Below are 16,465 nucleotides of genomic sequence, written 5' to 3'. Positions count from 1 at the left end.
CCCTATTGTTACTCTTGAGTTCCACTCCTTCTCTCCCACCTTCCCTCCCTCAGATCTTCAATGTAGATGACAGGATTTTGACTCTTCTTGGTATGGTCCTAAAGGAAGCTCCTTAATGAGAAAGAAAGAAAATTTTCAATACATAATTTTTTTAAAAAAATAAATTTTTTTGATACTTTTTTCATTGTGCAGTATTCAAAAGCATGCTGTGTAAGCACAGAAGCAATGAAAAAAGAACTAGGAGGAAGGCTGCAAATATTCCAAGTAACTTTCTCCACTGGATGTTAAACTGAGCATTTTATGAAACACAAAGAAAACAAGAAAATGGACATGCTGTTGTACCAAGTAACAAAATAAATAAGAATATTTTATTAAATTAATGCAGGTACAAAAAGTGACAATCAAATGCAGAGTTAGATATCATCTCTGCCTATGCCATTTACAATGAAACTGAGACAAAAGGGATATGCCTTACAAATCCAACACAAGAAGGAGTTAGGACTTAGGAATAGACTGGGCAGATTGTGTGTCTTGCTCAGCCACAATTCCTGCCTGTAATTCACACAAAGGACACTGTCACACAAATTACTATACAAATGCACATGTACAAACAGATAACACAAGGAGCTCTGTTGGAGATACTGTTTCTTCAGCCTTGACGTGTGGCAAAGCCAAGACATTCCTTGTCATCGAAGCCAGAATATGGACAAGAGCGAAGGGAAACACTGGGATCTTCCAGAGCATCTGAATCTCAAAAGCTCCAGAAATCCTCTTAGTTGACCTGTGTAGTGATGACAGCTGGTGGCATTCAAGGGTTCAAGCACAATGAATGAGGCTTTTCTGGCACGGGGTAGCTAGCAGTCAAGGTAGACTGCTGGAATTTCCAGAAGGAAAATGTGATTTTGCAAGTACAGCATCAAAGTGAAGTTTATACTCAAGAGAAAGCAGAAAACAAAAGTTCCAGATATGATTCTGTCATACAGAGTTAATAATAAGATGGCTTTTTAGGACTAGATTGACTCAGTGCACCCTTGAGAGCCCATGGGTCTCCTTTTGAGCAAACATAAACAAATCCAAACTGAGTCCTAAAGCAAATACTTAACAAATGCTGGCTGTCTAGATATATATGTAGCACATATTTAACAGGTAATAAATCATATGAAAGATAATAAAAGGTTATGGGAAAGATGACTTAGAAACAAAGAAGACATGGGTCCTGACCCCTGGGGACTTTGAAATTCACTCCATCTACTGCATAAGAAACACTATAATAAATAAAAATAGTAAAGTGCACAGCAGACATATAATGTGTTACTACACATTTAAAGATTTAAAAAAATTTTTTTAAATATGTGTTTTTAACATACATTTCCAAATGTAGACCATCTTTAGAAGAAAACATGAATAAAAGGTAGTAGCAGTTGCTCTGGAAAGGAAACTTGAATGGCTTGGAGGATGAAGTGGAGATTTTCAAACCTTCTCCCATGAGATCTTTTGAATTTTGAATCATGGAAGGGTATGAATTTAAAATTTAATAGCATTTAAAGAGAAAAGAAAGAACTGTTAAACAATACCAGACACTATATAAACAAGCATCAGATTGTATGGCAAAGGCAAATAAATCAGGGATAAATATAATGCTAGAAAAGGAATTCCAGTGTTATTTTCCAGAGTTATTTTAAGTACTGACCTCTCCTTGTAAACTAAAATTGCTTTGATTATTAAGATGTTTAAGTATATCCAACTGTCCCAGACCCCACTGGCCTATTTCCTCCTCTTGGCAACACTGCTTGGCTTTTCTCCTCACATTATCCTTATGGTATGACACTGGGCTAAATTAAAATAATACCTTTTCTTATTAATCTCCTCATTATACTATGAGCTCCTTGAGGGCAGTTACTTTGTCTTGCTCACATCTGTAGATTCAATGCCTGGCATGTGATTGATATTTCAAGGGTACTTAATAAATGGTTTTTGAATAAATGAATTGCTTAAAGTAAAATATAGCTGTAAATTATATCCTGAAAGGACAGTGGATGGCAGTCTGAGGTCTGCTATTTACTGGTTTGGGCAAGTTACTTAATCTGTTTGCTTCCTCAGCTGAAAAATCTGTAAAATAATAGTGGTTATCACAACAGGGTGTTACAGGGATGAAATGAGATTATGTGTGTAGGGTACCACATAGTTGTAAAGCTGATATTTAAATGGAACAGATACTGCACAGACACTTGAGGTCTGAGAATAAGATTAAGTAAACTAAAGTATTAACGGGTTAAATAAATGTGACATCCTATACAAACCAACAGTTTGATTTTTATGCTTCCAATGTGTACTTCCAGTTATAGAGACCAAGCACCTTACAAATACTCCATGTTTTACTGGATGTGAGCAAGTGATTAAGCAGCAAGTTTAGTTTGGTGACAAAATTTTAACATCTACTACAATATATCTTCAAAAGAAATCATTTACAACCCCACTCACATGACAAGAAGACCTCACAGACTGAAAATAAATAGAAAAACTCATACATAAATACTGTTCCAATACTGGGACTCTCAGTCATGCAGAAAACAAATTGAGGCATTGAGTGAAAGCAAAGGGCACTTCTGCAGGAACTGACCCTCAAATTAGGGATTCTCAACCTGTTTTCTTAGGATGAAAAATGGATGATTTGCTTGGAGGCTCCTTGTTCAGAAGTATCCTTTCTCCCTTTCACATGCATGAGTGAGCCCCTCAGTCATTTGAAAGTACCAAGGTCTCCCTCCAGGCTCCTGGTTCGACTCCATCTTTCTTTATTCTCCTCCTCTGCTTTCGCCAGGTTCTATTTTCAGTGCTTGGGCCTTTTAAATCCTACATTGCCTGCATCCTACGGGCCCATTCATTCCTCTGATCATGCTCAGCCCTGATGAACTCCCAAACCACAGGCTGAGAATCCCTGCTTGAAGATCAAAAGTTCCAATGCTGGATTACGTCTCCTCCAATTGCGTATCTGGAAAGTGATAATAGTATATTAATTTTACAGGGAGTGGTCTTGGGAAAAAGTAACAAAAAATCTAATAAAAAACATAACTCATAGCTGCTGATATGATAAATGATAAATTTGAAGTGAGAGAAAAGAAGCAAGTTGTATTTGTGCCCAATTATTCTTACATGATAAAGGGTGAATGATTTGCTTGGGACTTTTCTGGTTTTAAAACTGAAAATCTGATATCCTGAAAAACCCCTTGGTCCTGGGCAAATTGAGATGGCTGGTCCCCAGCATGACCCAAACAACATTTGCCACTTAGCTTTACAACACAAATGATGCTATGGGCCACAGAATGAAACTTGCCTGAGCTTGTCCAACTTAATTAGACTGCTTTAAACTTGGGCTTCTTGTTAAGTTTGCTTTCTAAATACATTAAAAAAATTAGAAACCTTAATATAACTTTCTTCTTAGTTCAAAAAGTGGGTGAGGCTTTTCTGTCCTGCTTATAATTGTAGACATTTGTAGCAAAATGGATTGAAGCAGATGGGTTAAGAGTAAGGGTCTATGGTTAGGCTAATGGCCCCCAAGCTTGATTTTTGTCTTCACCTGTGTGTTGTCAGGCACTTTACATTATCTTCTTGACCCTCTGTTTTCTCTACTATAAAATAAGGATAATTCTAGTCTCTCTCTCTCTCTTTGCTAGTAGCAAGGGATGAGGGATTAAATGAGATACCGTGCATGGTGCAGTTAACATAGTATTACAATACTGACACACAATATTTTAGAGTCAATTAATTATCCATCCACCTAAGTCAACCTTGTCCCCTGCTGCAGGAAGATGCTAGGGTGCAGGGCAACAGAAGCTTAGCAAAGAGAAGCTGACTCCTCCCGCTTCCCTGCTCCTCTCCTCTCTCCACAGAGCTGCTCCCCACTCTCTACTCTAGAAGGCCATCCCTAGACCTCCTCAGATGGAGGGAGGAGTTCTTGTATTAGTTGTGAGGCAAAGGGGAACCAGCATTCTTTAAAAGGAGAGGAGATTATGACTGATGGATTCCTCCTTGTTATTGTTTTACCATTTTGTTTCCTTTGCCTTCTACTTCCCAGTCCCTTCTGATATTCTTACCATTTTGCTTCTTTGAGTTTGTATCTCGGATGCCACATATTTTCACATCCACCATTCTCCCTTGAAAAAAAAGAAATAATTTTTATTTCCATATAGCACAGCTCTACATCCAATACAGTGATCCAAGTTTACATTGCAAGTTCTAAGAAACATTTGTAATCCCTAGGAAGTCTGGTGGACATCCTTATTCCACAGCTCCCAACTTCTGAGGTTAATTAATTCAACAGTGTAGGGCACATGCTTTTGATCCTAGATTTCTTTTTGAGGACTATATACTTTTATTTATCATCTTTTCCCCAGAGATGGACCAAATTTTGAGGTATTTTATTATCTATTGATTTCTAGCCATTTCTACTAGCAACTAATCTTTTTTTCCAGAGAAATATTCAAAATGCAAGCTGGCAACAATGATTTCTTTGCATAAATCAACTCCATCTCAGGATCTTACTGGCACTGACACTTGATCCTTATATTCTTGCTATCTCGGTTCTGTTAAGAAAGTAATTTTTGGAAATAGCTCATCTCTACTCTCTCAGTTAACACTACTTTTCCCCACATAAGGAGTTGTGGGGAATTTTTCAATGACTATTGGAATTCCCTTCCATATTCTACTTCCCTATTTAACATCAGACAACTCTATACTGTCACTGGATCTCTTGTTATACTTCTCTAAGTATTGGAGGAATTATTTACTCTGAATTGTCTTATATGGGAGGAAATTATTTGAATACACTCATTTTCCTGGATTTTAATTGTTCCCACAGGTAAATGGAGAAATGAACACATGCAAATTACGTAACACCCTCTACCGTACATTTTGCAAAATACTCTGTAGTAAAAAAGTACAGCTCTGTGGAGGAACTATTTTTGTTACTTAGGGTACCCAGAAATCAGCTGGGTGCAACTAATGCAAAACTAAAATGTAACTGAAAATGACAGGCATTTTAGTCCTTTCTCTTCTGAAAGTCTACGGTAATTTGCATGAAAGAAAAAATTATATGACACTGCATCTTCTTCCACCTCCATCCACACCCATCCTCCTACCCCTCACCCCTTACACTTCATCTTCACCCAGTGATCCTACTCAGCTTTAATATAATTGCTGTTGAATAGTGGAATGCCTTTGCACCATTTTGCAGAGGTTAAGTCAGGTTTCCTTGCAGCCTTGATCCAATTCTCACCCCTTCTCATTCCCAGGGAGACCACTGCAAAAGGAAATACTACCTTTTCTTAAATAGAAGATGAATGTCAGTGCTACACCAAGGAATAACAAGATGGCTCCCAGAATTACCAAGTGAGTCCTTTCATTTGGAGGAAGTACCAGAGGTTGTTCTGAAAAACAAAACAAAACAAAAAGAAACTGACTAAAGATAAAATTTTGATGGGAAGGGGTCAGGAGAATAGTCATCCTTGAAGTTTAGTTTAGCTTTAGATTAATTTTCTTAAATGCCAAAGTTTGAGTGGCTGGAATGGTAAGATACCTCTGTTAAAATGGAAACAACATAGAGAAGTCGAAGAAGCCCAGGCTTTGAGCTGGGGCTAAATTCTGCTGCCCTTAACCAATTTTGAGGTCTTGGGCAAGTGACTTAACCAGTGTACAAAATGCAAATGTTAATACATTTATTGTGAGGCTAAAATGTATAAAGTGCTTAGCATAGTACCACATGGAGCAGCTACTCAGTATTAAATGATGGCCTTGATTATTTCACTTTCTTTTTTTTTTTTTCCTCAGAATCTTGCCCTGTTGCCCAGGCTGGAGTAGTGGTGCGATCTCGGCTCACTGCAACCACTGCCTCCCAGGTTCTAGTGATTCTTGTGCCTCAGCCTCCCAAGTAGCTGGGATTACAGGTGCACACTGCCACATCTGGCTAATTTTTGTATTTTTAGTAGAGGTGGGGTTTCACCATGTTGGCCAGCCCAGTCACGAACTCCTGACCTCAAGTGATCTGCCCACCTTAGCCTCCCAAAGTGCTGGGATTACAGGCTCCTGGCCCCTCTGGCATTCTTTAATATGGAAGCTAGTAGCCTAGTGTACATAGCAGAGTAGAACATGGAAGGCCAACCAGAACTGCTAAGGAGCTCCCACCTCCTCCTATCTGTGGTCATGATTGGAGACCAGTGCTTATTGTCTTATCTTTCTCTGCAGTTTGAACATCTCTGGACAACTAGTCACTGGTATCTCTTACTACGCTCCTTGTCTGGGGTCCCACGCAGGAGGAAAAGGGGTCCCAAGGCACACAGATGTTCGGAGGCTGTGAACTCCCACCTCTCACCCTTAGTCAGCTCCTGCCTGGCTCAACTCTCCACTGAGACCCATGATCCATCTCTAACTACCCAGCTGAAGCTTTAAAGACACAACAACAGCCAGCCTTTTCTACAACTTACACTTTACAATGCCTGTTCATATGTATTTTATTTCAGTTTCAGAACAACTTATCAGTTAGGCATGCCAGGTATTTAAAAAAAAAATCCCCAATTTACAGATGAGGAGACAGACTATGCACAGTTAAGTGAGTTATTATAGGCCAACCAACAGATAAGTTGTCATAAAACAAGCTTTTAAATGACAGGAACCCACTAATCTAGTTTTTACTGAAAGTCAATTGAGTACTAAGGATTCATACCCTAGTAAGAGCATCCCCTTCATTTTCTAAACTTTTTTTTTCCCTCTGTCTGTTCACAAGACCATCCTGGATTATCTTTTCGTATTGATTGAATTTCTATCAAATTTTTCAGCTATTTTTGCTGAAGTACATGGCATTTTCCTATCAACGTCTATGGGGGGAAGGGGCAGTGAGAAGCTCTTCTCTGAATATCTTTATGTTTATATTAAATATCATGCTCACCCACCTCACTTTCTTTTACATTCTGAGCCTCTCATCAGACTCTGTCTCCCACCCTACCTACTTCTGTAGAGTAGGAAGATTAAAAAAAAATAGTTGAATTTGCGCAGGCAATGGTTTCATATCATTTTCACACATTTGCTAATTTGACCCCTACAATAACCTGGCTCAGTAGGTTATAATCCTACGGGGAAGGTGAAGCACACAGAAGTCTAGTAATTTTCCCAGGGACACACAGCCTCATGACCTGGCCACTAACCAGACTGCTAGTGTTGAAATGTTGTAGACTACTTGGGAGAGGCACAGGGGAGAAAGGATCCCTCCTGTTTGGCATAAGATAGAAAAATACGTTCAATTTATCTCCTACCACAGAAACCCTGGAAAGAAAGAAGCAGCTTGGATGTCCTAGGATTTGGATTCCTGAAACATGGCCTGAATTGAGTATTCCTCTCAGGTATTCCCCCAGGTTTTCCAGCTATGAAAGAACATTTCCCACATGGTATTGAATTGCCTGTTTTTTGTTTGTTTGTTCATTCGTTTTTTATCTGTTTCTTGAAGAGTATGAACTGAGTCTTATTCTATGTGTATCCAATGAGTACTAACACATGGAACAAAAGGCACATCCAACAAATACCTGCTGAATGTTTATTACGTAACAATATGATTTGGATGAATGGAGGTGAGCAATGAGGATACATTTTATAAATATAGTGTTATTCATTCATTCATTTATTCAAAAATACTGAATGACCACGATAAGCAGACATCATGCTAGGTGCTAGGGGACAGTGTTAGACATATTTTAATGGACACATTCAGAATATTACCTGGGATGACCAACTCAGCTGTATGGTTTTCCTCAGGATCTAATCTCCTAAAAGTGCAGTAGAAAATTTCATTAGCTGTTGTGTTGATTCTCAGTGTGCTGGTCACATTGAAAAGCTTCTTCTCTCTCTCAGAATTGGTGATGGTGGTCTTACCACTCAGGACTCGATGGTCACTGCTTGTCCAGATGACTTCGGCCTTGGGATAGCCCTCAGCCTGACATGTTAGTTCGTATTCAGAAGTGACTGGATCCACAACCAAAATTCTTTGGTTGATTTTGTGGTATGGGGCTAGGTCATAAGCAAAAAAGAAGTCAGGGCTTTTGTTGAGAACAGAACTAGATACATAGCTTGATGCTGTCCACATTAGAAAGAGTATCAATGCAGGCTGGTTCTCAGAGGCATATGCTTAATGTTCAGATGCCTCAGCAATGGGAACACCTGGTAGCTCTGCCTCAATTTATTTCAAAGTTGGGCCAACTTTGGGGTTCTAGGAATGGTTATCTTGCTATAAAAATCATGTTGGTACATTTATTGGGTTCAAACTAAATGTAAAGATTAATTTATACTAAGACCCCAGACTTCACCACTATGTAATATGTGACAAAACTGCTCTTGTACCCCTTAAATTTCTACAAAAAATAATACAAAGAGAATTCTCTTCAAACCAGTAGTCCTTCTATTCAAATATAAAATATATCTCTCCATTTATTCAGGTCTCCATATGTTTCTCAGTAAAGTGCTATACTTTTTACATAGGGCCCCATTTCTTCTTAAATTTATTCTTGGATTTTTGTTGTTGTTGTTGTAAATCTGTCTTTATAAACATGAATCTCTCCAGCTGGTACACTTTGTTTTCTTAGACTTTATTTAATGAACAGAAAATCTGACTTTAATGTGTCATTTAGTTTTCTGATATGAAGTCAATGATCAGAAATTAGATATGAAAATGCATACTGTTTTATCTGTAAACAGTAATACATGTTTCTGGTGATACTTTTTAATGTTCAAATTTATTCTTTGTTTTAGAAGTTTTAAATGTACAAAAAAACTGCGAAGATAGTATAGGGTTACTGTATACTGTTTACCCAGTTTTCTCTATTACATTTCTCTACTACATTACCATGGTACAGTCATCATAACTAAGGACATTAGTACATTATTAATAAACTTCATAATTTATTCCATTCCTCCAGTTTTTCCATAATATCCTTTTTCTGTTCTGGGGTCCTATCAAGGATATCACATTGCGATACTTATTTTTTAAGCTTTTAAATGTTGGCTACTTTAATAAATCATTTAAATAATTATTATGCTGAAGGAAGAAAGTTTGATTCAATTTGAGATCACTGGTTTGGGACCCTTCTAGGATTAAGATACCCAGTTTGCTGACAATTCTAGTACATTGTTTAGTGCATTTATATAGCATAAGAGCTTTACTCATGTTTATTCATTACAAGTACTTTAACATGTTCTTATTTTGTTGGTAGAATCTTTGTTTTACTCCTAATAGTGTAGTGTAATCACTAATGATCTAGAGCCTTAACTCTCCAATCCTTTACCAAAGACAACAATAGATTTGTGATGTAATTTCTTCACAGAGAGTTAATACAAAACAGTTAGGATCAAACAAAACAAATAAATAATGAGTGATGTCTTGGTACTCCTAAATCAATGAAACCACTACCAGTGGAAACACTAAAAATCAGTATAATTACGATTTCAAAACACAAAAATAACAGTTTTTATGAGTGGGTTGCTTTGGGGTAGTTATGGATTTTCAAATTCTCTTGCCTAATTTTGACTAAACTAACCATCTTAAGAAATTAAACAACTAATTAAAAAGTTTCCTACAAAGAAACAGAGGATTGAAGATAATACTAATGATTCAAGCGCAACCCAAGAGGAAACAGCAGAAGTAACACTTTTTATCAGCCAATAAGTACTTAATAGACAATAAGTACTTATAAACAATAAGTACTTAATTAGACCTCACAGTATTATTAAAAAAAAATCTCAATATTATTGACACGATCCACCTTTGTTAGTGATATATTTCACCTAGGTATATTATGCCTTGACATATTAACTAATGATAGTGAAGTATCACAATTACTAAGAATTAAAATGTTGTTTATTAAATTTTTATTTTATCCTCTTAAAATGTCTGTTTTTGTATAAATGTCTATTATGTTGAATCAGATGAAAATGCTAATATACAACCTCTTTTGCTCTTCAAAAATGGCAATTTCTTATGGTAACAACCTATATGTTAATAAAAAGTAAATTTTTTATAACTACACACAAATGTGCATGCACATACACACATAAGTTTAAAATGTTTTACAGATGAGGTGAGTAATTAAAATTTTTTGCAGACCCCTGGTTTACTAGATCTATAACACTATATAGCATATATTTTAAACACTATAGAACACTATATAGTACATACTTTTATCATAGAGTATACTAGAGTATACTATATGCTAGTATTTTTAACCACAGAGTATACTATACTCTCTCTATATATTTACCATAGAGTATACTATACTAATGTTGGACAATCAAAACCAAGAAAAGGTCATGGTAGTTTTGAAGCCAATATATAACTTGACACACACACCAGAGGTACAAATACAGACAATAAAACGTGGTTATTAAGGTCTCAGACTTCAGAGCTAATCTGCTTGGATTTAGAACTAGCTTTATCATTTACTATCTGCATGAATTTGGGCAAATTACTTAATTTCTTTGGACCTCTGTTTCCTCATCCTTAAAATGGAGATAATACCACTTATCATGGAATCAAAGACTCCATCACTGAAAGACACACTCAGATTTCAGAGACAGTAAAATGTGAAAAATACTGATATTACATGATGAAGCACCTACCCCATAGAGTCATTTTCAGGAAGAAATGAACTAATTTAGGCAGAGTGTTGTACAGGGTAATTATAGTAGTAGTAGTCAATACTACTAGCAGAACTGCTCCTCCTCCTCTTTTTATTATTGCTGCTTCAGTGTACCCTTTAGAAGGTACCAACAGTTCCTGATGAACAGTCTTGGAAATAAATTTTTACATATCCAAATCTGTTCATGTTTCCAAAATTTTAGGTTAATCCTATTTGAGGAAATTATTCATTCATTGACTCAACAAATATTTTTTGTATGCTCTTGTTGCACTACTACTCTGCTATACACCAAGCCCTGGGGATACAACAATATTGTAAAACAGACCCAAATCTCTGTGCTTGTAGAGTTTATGTTCCAGGAGGAGGAGGAGAGAGACAATAAACAAAATAGAAAAGTATGATATGATATGCTACACAATATACTAGATAGACATAAATGCTACAGAGAACACTTAAACAGAGCTGGGAATTTGGGGGAGAGAAGGGGTTGGTGGGGAATGACAGTGGTTGCTATTTGGTCCATATGATCCAAATAGCTTTAGTGGGATAACTATGCAACACTGTGATCTTTCAGCTGCCTAATCTCATTGAAGGTCCTGAAAGTCTGATGAACATTTCATTTTCCCTGTTATTAGGTTCAGCGATTAAAGAAAAATACTTTTCATTGAAAGTTAGAGGCCTGAAAGTCTGGTATTTAAACTCACAAACGTGGAAAGGCACAGTAACCCCAAAGTGATAATGATCATTGAGTTAATCCAAAACTAAATTCTTTCAAATTTCAGTTTCAAAATATTTCACCTTTAAAATTCCATGATGAGTAAACTCTGTGGAGAAGCTGTTACCACACATTTACTGTGATGGGAAGCAAAGCTCAACAGTATTACTGTGAAATCATTTGCATTTGGAGGTGACTCAGGAGTTCTACTTCCCTGCGTTGGAGAGCTCCTGCAAGCAAGCTACCTCATTTCCATTGGAGACACTGCCTACTGAGTGCAAGTGAAGCTTGGTGGCTGGCTTGTTCTAAGTGCAGAAGGTTCAGACTTTTGGTATGGCTCAATTAAACCCCATAAACACTGTATGCAAATAATAAGATGGATTGGGACTAGAATGCAAATTAAGTAATTTATAATACAAAATGGAATCCTCAAACAAATCAGCCTCAAACCTGGGTAGTCATTTGCTTTGCTCCATGAAGAACTTCCCCTTAGAAAAAACATCGGTGCCAGAAGATTTCCTATTGTGTTGATCCATAGCAAAGGAAAACTGCAGATACACAGGGATATTATGGAGCCCAGATGACCTGAAAAAAACCCTTCTACTACAAGGACAGCTGTCCCCTCCCTATACACTCCCTACAGGCTGATGAGAGACCTTCTTTGGAAGTACCTAAACTTTATGCTGCCTTCTTCCTGACTGCCAGGCTTGTACTCTTCCTCTCCATCCCAGATCTAGCAATGCTGGCTGTTGATGAGGCTAAGTTGTGATGATTTCTTTAATATCTTGGAACACAGTAGATGCCTGATATTTACTGATGGACTGGAGAAAAACTGAAAATATAAGTCACAACATCTCAAGAGATGTCATGAATGGAGAAGCATACGGTAAAATATAATGAAAATTAAATCTACTTTACAAGTGAAATCTTCTTGGCAATAGTAGCATTACTTGAGCCAGAATCAGAGACCAGAAATATATCATAAAACGGATACATTTCTCTTAATCCCTATATGATTTTGTATTTGAGTTTATAGTTATCAGTGATTACTGATTAATCATTGCTCAGTGATCAGTGACAAATGTAAAACTTTTCTACTTGTTTTGTTAGCCCTCAGATTGAGGGTAGTTAGCCCAGAGGTAGAAAGATCAAGGGAATATGATTTAATTCTAGTCAAATATTAAAAGGTCATCATGTAAACAAAATAATCCCAAACCTACAACTAGAGAGGGCAGACTTCAGCTTATTATTAGGGAGTAGTTTCAACAGGATATGTAGGGGAGTCCAAATGGCAGGGATGCCATTGTGGGATATGACAGGGACACCACTGCAGGAAATATATGAATAGAAGATCTTCTGGGGGATTTTTGTTCTTTGTGGGAGTTTGGATTAGCTGCTCCCGCCTGGGATCCTTTCAGCCAGCCTTCAATTCTATGAAACTCAACAATGAAAGCAGAGGTGTTTTCCTTTACTTAGCTAGTGCCAACTCAAAACTTTGAACTCAAGTGGCCTGATGACATAACTGTGGGTCAATACCAAGGAACTGACACTAGTTCCTCCTCAATTCTCCAAGACAACATCAGTATAGATTTTCAAGATGAATGTAGGCCCAGTGAGTATAGTTTTATACTGTACTGGAAGAATAGGTTCTTTTACACTTAATATGATTATTTTTTGCCTTCAGAATGACTTCAAGTCTTTTTTTAGGGTGAACCTTACAATGGGGTTTGTTCTTAATATATTTATTTGCATTTGATATAGAGAGGCTCAAAAAAAGGAAATTCGACAGACCTAATAAAATTATAAAATAGTAGTTGAATAAAAAAATTTCTGCAAGGACACAAAAATAGTGGTTACTCTCTTTGCATGCCATGGGAGACAGTGGTGAAGGGAGGAAGGACACTTTTGCAATTCATTTTATGTCTTCCATAGTATCTGAATTATTTGCAAGTATATGTATTACATTTATAATAATAAAAAAGTAAAGACTAGGAATTATTTTTGGAAAACTGTACATACTGTAGAACGTGGATCTGTGTTGTTTGCCTCTGGATTTCCAGTGACTGTCAAATAGGTGCTCAAGAAACGCTAATTGGACAATTATGTGAATGAATTCATGAACTGAATGAATGAATGAACAGACTATGCTGTTCTGTTTGAAAAGTAAGTATGGACTTACAAGAATGAAAAGTCTTCAACACTTGGAATATGTTTTCAATAAAGATCAGGCCTCTCATCTGTAATAATTCTTACCATTGACTTTCACAGTAATCCGCTTGTAGTCAGCACCACCATAGCTGATCATGCAGCGGTAAACTCCTGCATCCTGCAGTTTCACATCTGTGATCTGAAGTGCAGCAATTCCCAGGGAGAGCTGGTTCTTCAACAGCTGGGCCCTCTGTCTGTAGCTACTATGCTGAACCTTCAGGTCTTCCTCTCCATGCACAAATTGAATAATATTCTTATCCTCCATTTCCCAATAGACAATTAGTGAAGTTAGTTCTAATTGTTTTTCTACTGGGAATTTGCATTCAAGTGTCATATTGCTGCCATACTCTACCACATATAGGTCCTTGGGAACCGTGACAGTAAATGCTAAAAAGAAAGAAGAACAATCTTCAGAAAAGGGAAAATTCCTCAAAACATTTACAAAATTGACACAGTGTTTAAAAATCACTTCGTTACAGTGATGTTATAGTGATGGTCAGTTATGTTATAACTATATTTAAGAACTTGCTTCCCTAAAATACATAGTTTATCCAGTGGGCTTGAATTATGTTTTGGGACACTCTATCTCATGCCGAGACATAGTGTCCCAATAACAGAATAATAAAATTAGCTAAACAAGTTGCCTCCACAATTTATAAACATAGGTTACTGTAGAAATATATGGAGATGGAGTACTTACAACCAGGGAGACTTGCTTTCACATAAACATCCCCAGAATGTCCTTTGGCTGGAAACCTATTTGATTCCTACATACAGGGAATGGTAGATTCTAACAGTCATCTCTTTTTACTTCCCTAAACTTTTGATCAGTTTTCTGGCAAGAAGTACATCGGTATGGAGTTCAGGGAAGACCACAGGGTGATGCCATTACTGTGTTACCCTGACATTTTCCATGCATCCTAAAATTCTTCCTTAGAGTATCCTCATCAGGAAAGGCATGTCACAGAGCAACCAAGACTGAAAGATCCTGGCTTTGTTGAAAACAAACAAATAAAAGTATACATACAGGCAGTTTTCCCAGATATTTTCAGTAGTTATCCCTAGGAAATGGATAATGGATTATTTTATGTCTTTTGATTTGTCTATATTCTCTATATCTTTACACAATGACAAAGTCACCTGTGTCAAGAAATACTTTGTCATTGTGTAAAGTAGAAGAAAGAATAGAATGTTCTCTCTATAAGAAAGTTGCATGCATATTAAATTATCATTTTAGTTTTAAACTCATGGTTAAAATATTTAAAACATAGAACCTAATGGAAGCGTTTGGTGTCTTACCGTTCAGCAAATGCCAGTAGGTCATGAATATAAAAACAGCAAATATCCTCATTTTTCTGTAATAACCTAATAATGGAAAACACAAAAAGACGACTGCTTTACTTAATAATTAAACACACAATATGGCAGTATGGGACTTAGTAGTTCTAATTGAGATAGTCTTCTAATAACCACTCATGATTGTCTTGTAATTGTGGAACCCCAACAGGGAATTAGAAGTTCAATACTTTCATTTTATAGCCCACAGCCATATAAAGTTAAATGAAAAAAGTTACTACAAGATGAGCAGTTTCTAATTTATTATAGAAAAAAACCTGCCCACTCAAAAGAAGCCAAGAAGATAATATTGCACCAAACTCTTCTCAACTATTTCATGTTTTTTCTGCATTGTAATGTACCTAGTAGAACCTGCCCTGTACAAAATTTCAAAGCAAGAAGAATCTGACTTTTATTTCTCCATCTTGTCAATGCTTTTTCCCCCTACAGCTAAATACTTTCATCTTACCCTTTAGCTCTTCACGACTTCCACTTCACTATATCAGCTATGCTAGTCCTCCTTCAGGTGCCATCCTTCAAAATCTTCTCTTTTGTCCCTCTCACTTATTCTAATTATAAATCTATTCTCTCAATAAACAGATTCTTCTAGTAACAGTGGGAAGGAGAGAGAGTTGGATTTGACTAATTCATACTAAGATATGAATGACTCACAGTCATTCTTCCAGAGGTATCTGACTAGATTCTATTCTTCATTCTGTCATCCTACTGTAAATTTACTAATTCTTTCATTCGGCAAACATTGATTGAGCACCTCTTCTGTGTTAGGCACTATTTTAGGCATGAGGAATACAGAAGTCAGCAGGAAAGAAAAGTCACTCTCCTTTTGGAGCTTACGTTGAAGTAGGGGAGTGAAAGATTTATACTCAATTTCAGCCAATCTATGCATTTATTAGTATTTTCTCTCTCTTGTGTTATACATATATTTACAAACTTTGACAAGAAAAAGGTAAGTTTTCCCTTAGTGCCTCTCCAACCTTTGTATACAGACATGAACACACAAATGATCAACTAATTAATGCCACATACATATAAGATAGGAGATTAATGTTCCTAATATGTAGATAGTTACTAAAATCAATAAGACAACTATACAAACTACACATAACCCATGAGGAAAATAAGTGAAAGGTCATAACATAGTTCAGAGAATAAGAAATACAGGTGACATGTAAACATAGAAAAGTTATTCAATCTCACAATAAAAATATCTATTATATGAAACACCATTTCACACTTTTTTGGTGTTCTGTGTCCAAATTTTCACTTATTAGCTTGACCACAATTATAAATATTTCTAATATTTAGTGTCTGTGAAGATATGAACAAATAGGCTTTCTCACCCACTAATGGGAGGAATGTAAAGTTGTTTTCACTCTTTCTTGTTTTTAAAAGGAAAAAAAAGTGTTCATTCTGTGTTGTTTTTAAAAGGTAAAAGGGAAGGAAAAGACAGAAAAAGAGAGATGAGATTATGGATTTTTTTTTTTTTTGGTGTTCTGTGTCCAAATGTTCACTTATT

At 36.5% G+C, this 16,465-nt stretch overlaps 1 protein-coding gene across 2 annotated transcripts in view; it reads right to left on the bottom strand.

Moving 5' to 3' along the window:
• Positions 1–284: 284 nt before the first annotated feature.
• CD274 (CD274 molecule) overlaps positions 285–16,465 on the bottom strand; it is a 20,869-nt gene continuing 4,688 nt past the window's right edge. Inside the window, exons 2-7 of one of the 2 annotated variants that reach the window (XM_032291062.1) lie at positions 14,893–14,958; positions 13,639–13,980; positions 7,762–8,049; positions 5,316–5,423; positions 4,042–4,151; positions 285–2,989 (exon numbers count right to left, since the gene is read on the bottom strand). In XM_032291062.1, the coding sequence (XP_032146953.1) occupies positions 2,897–2,989; positions 4,042–4,151; positions 5,316–5,423; positions 7,762–8,049; positions 13,639–13,980; positions 14,893–14,944 (993 nt within the window). In that variant the 5' untranslated portion in view covers positions 14,945–14,958 and the 3' untranslated portion in view covers positions 285–2,896. The remainder of the gene's footprint in view (positions 2,990–4,041; positions 4,152–5,315; positions 5,424–7,761; positions 8,050–13,638; positions 13,981–14,892; positions 14,959–16,465) is intronic. The other variant, XM_032291063.1, reaches the window with a different exon arrangement.

This window comes from Sapajus apella, unplaced genomic scaffold, assembly GCF_009761245.1.
Source record: "Sapajus apella isolate SASKATOON/1434 unplaced genomic scaffold, GSC_monkey_1.0 scaffold24, whole genome shotgun sequence".
NCBI lineage: Eukaryota > Metazoa > Chordata > Mammalia > Primates > Cebidae > Sapajus > Sapajus apella.
This window is presented reverse-complemented; position numbering and strand designations above follow the sequence as displayed.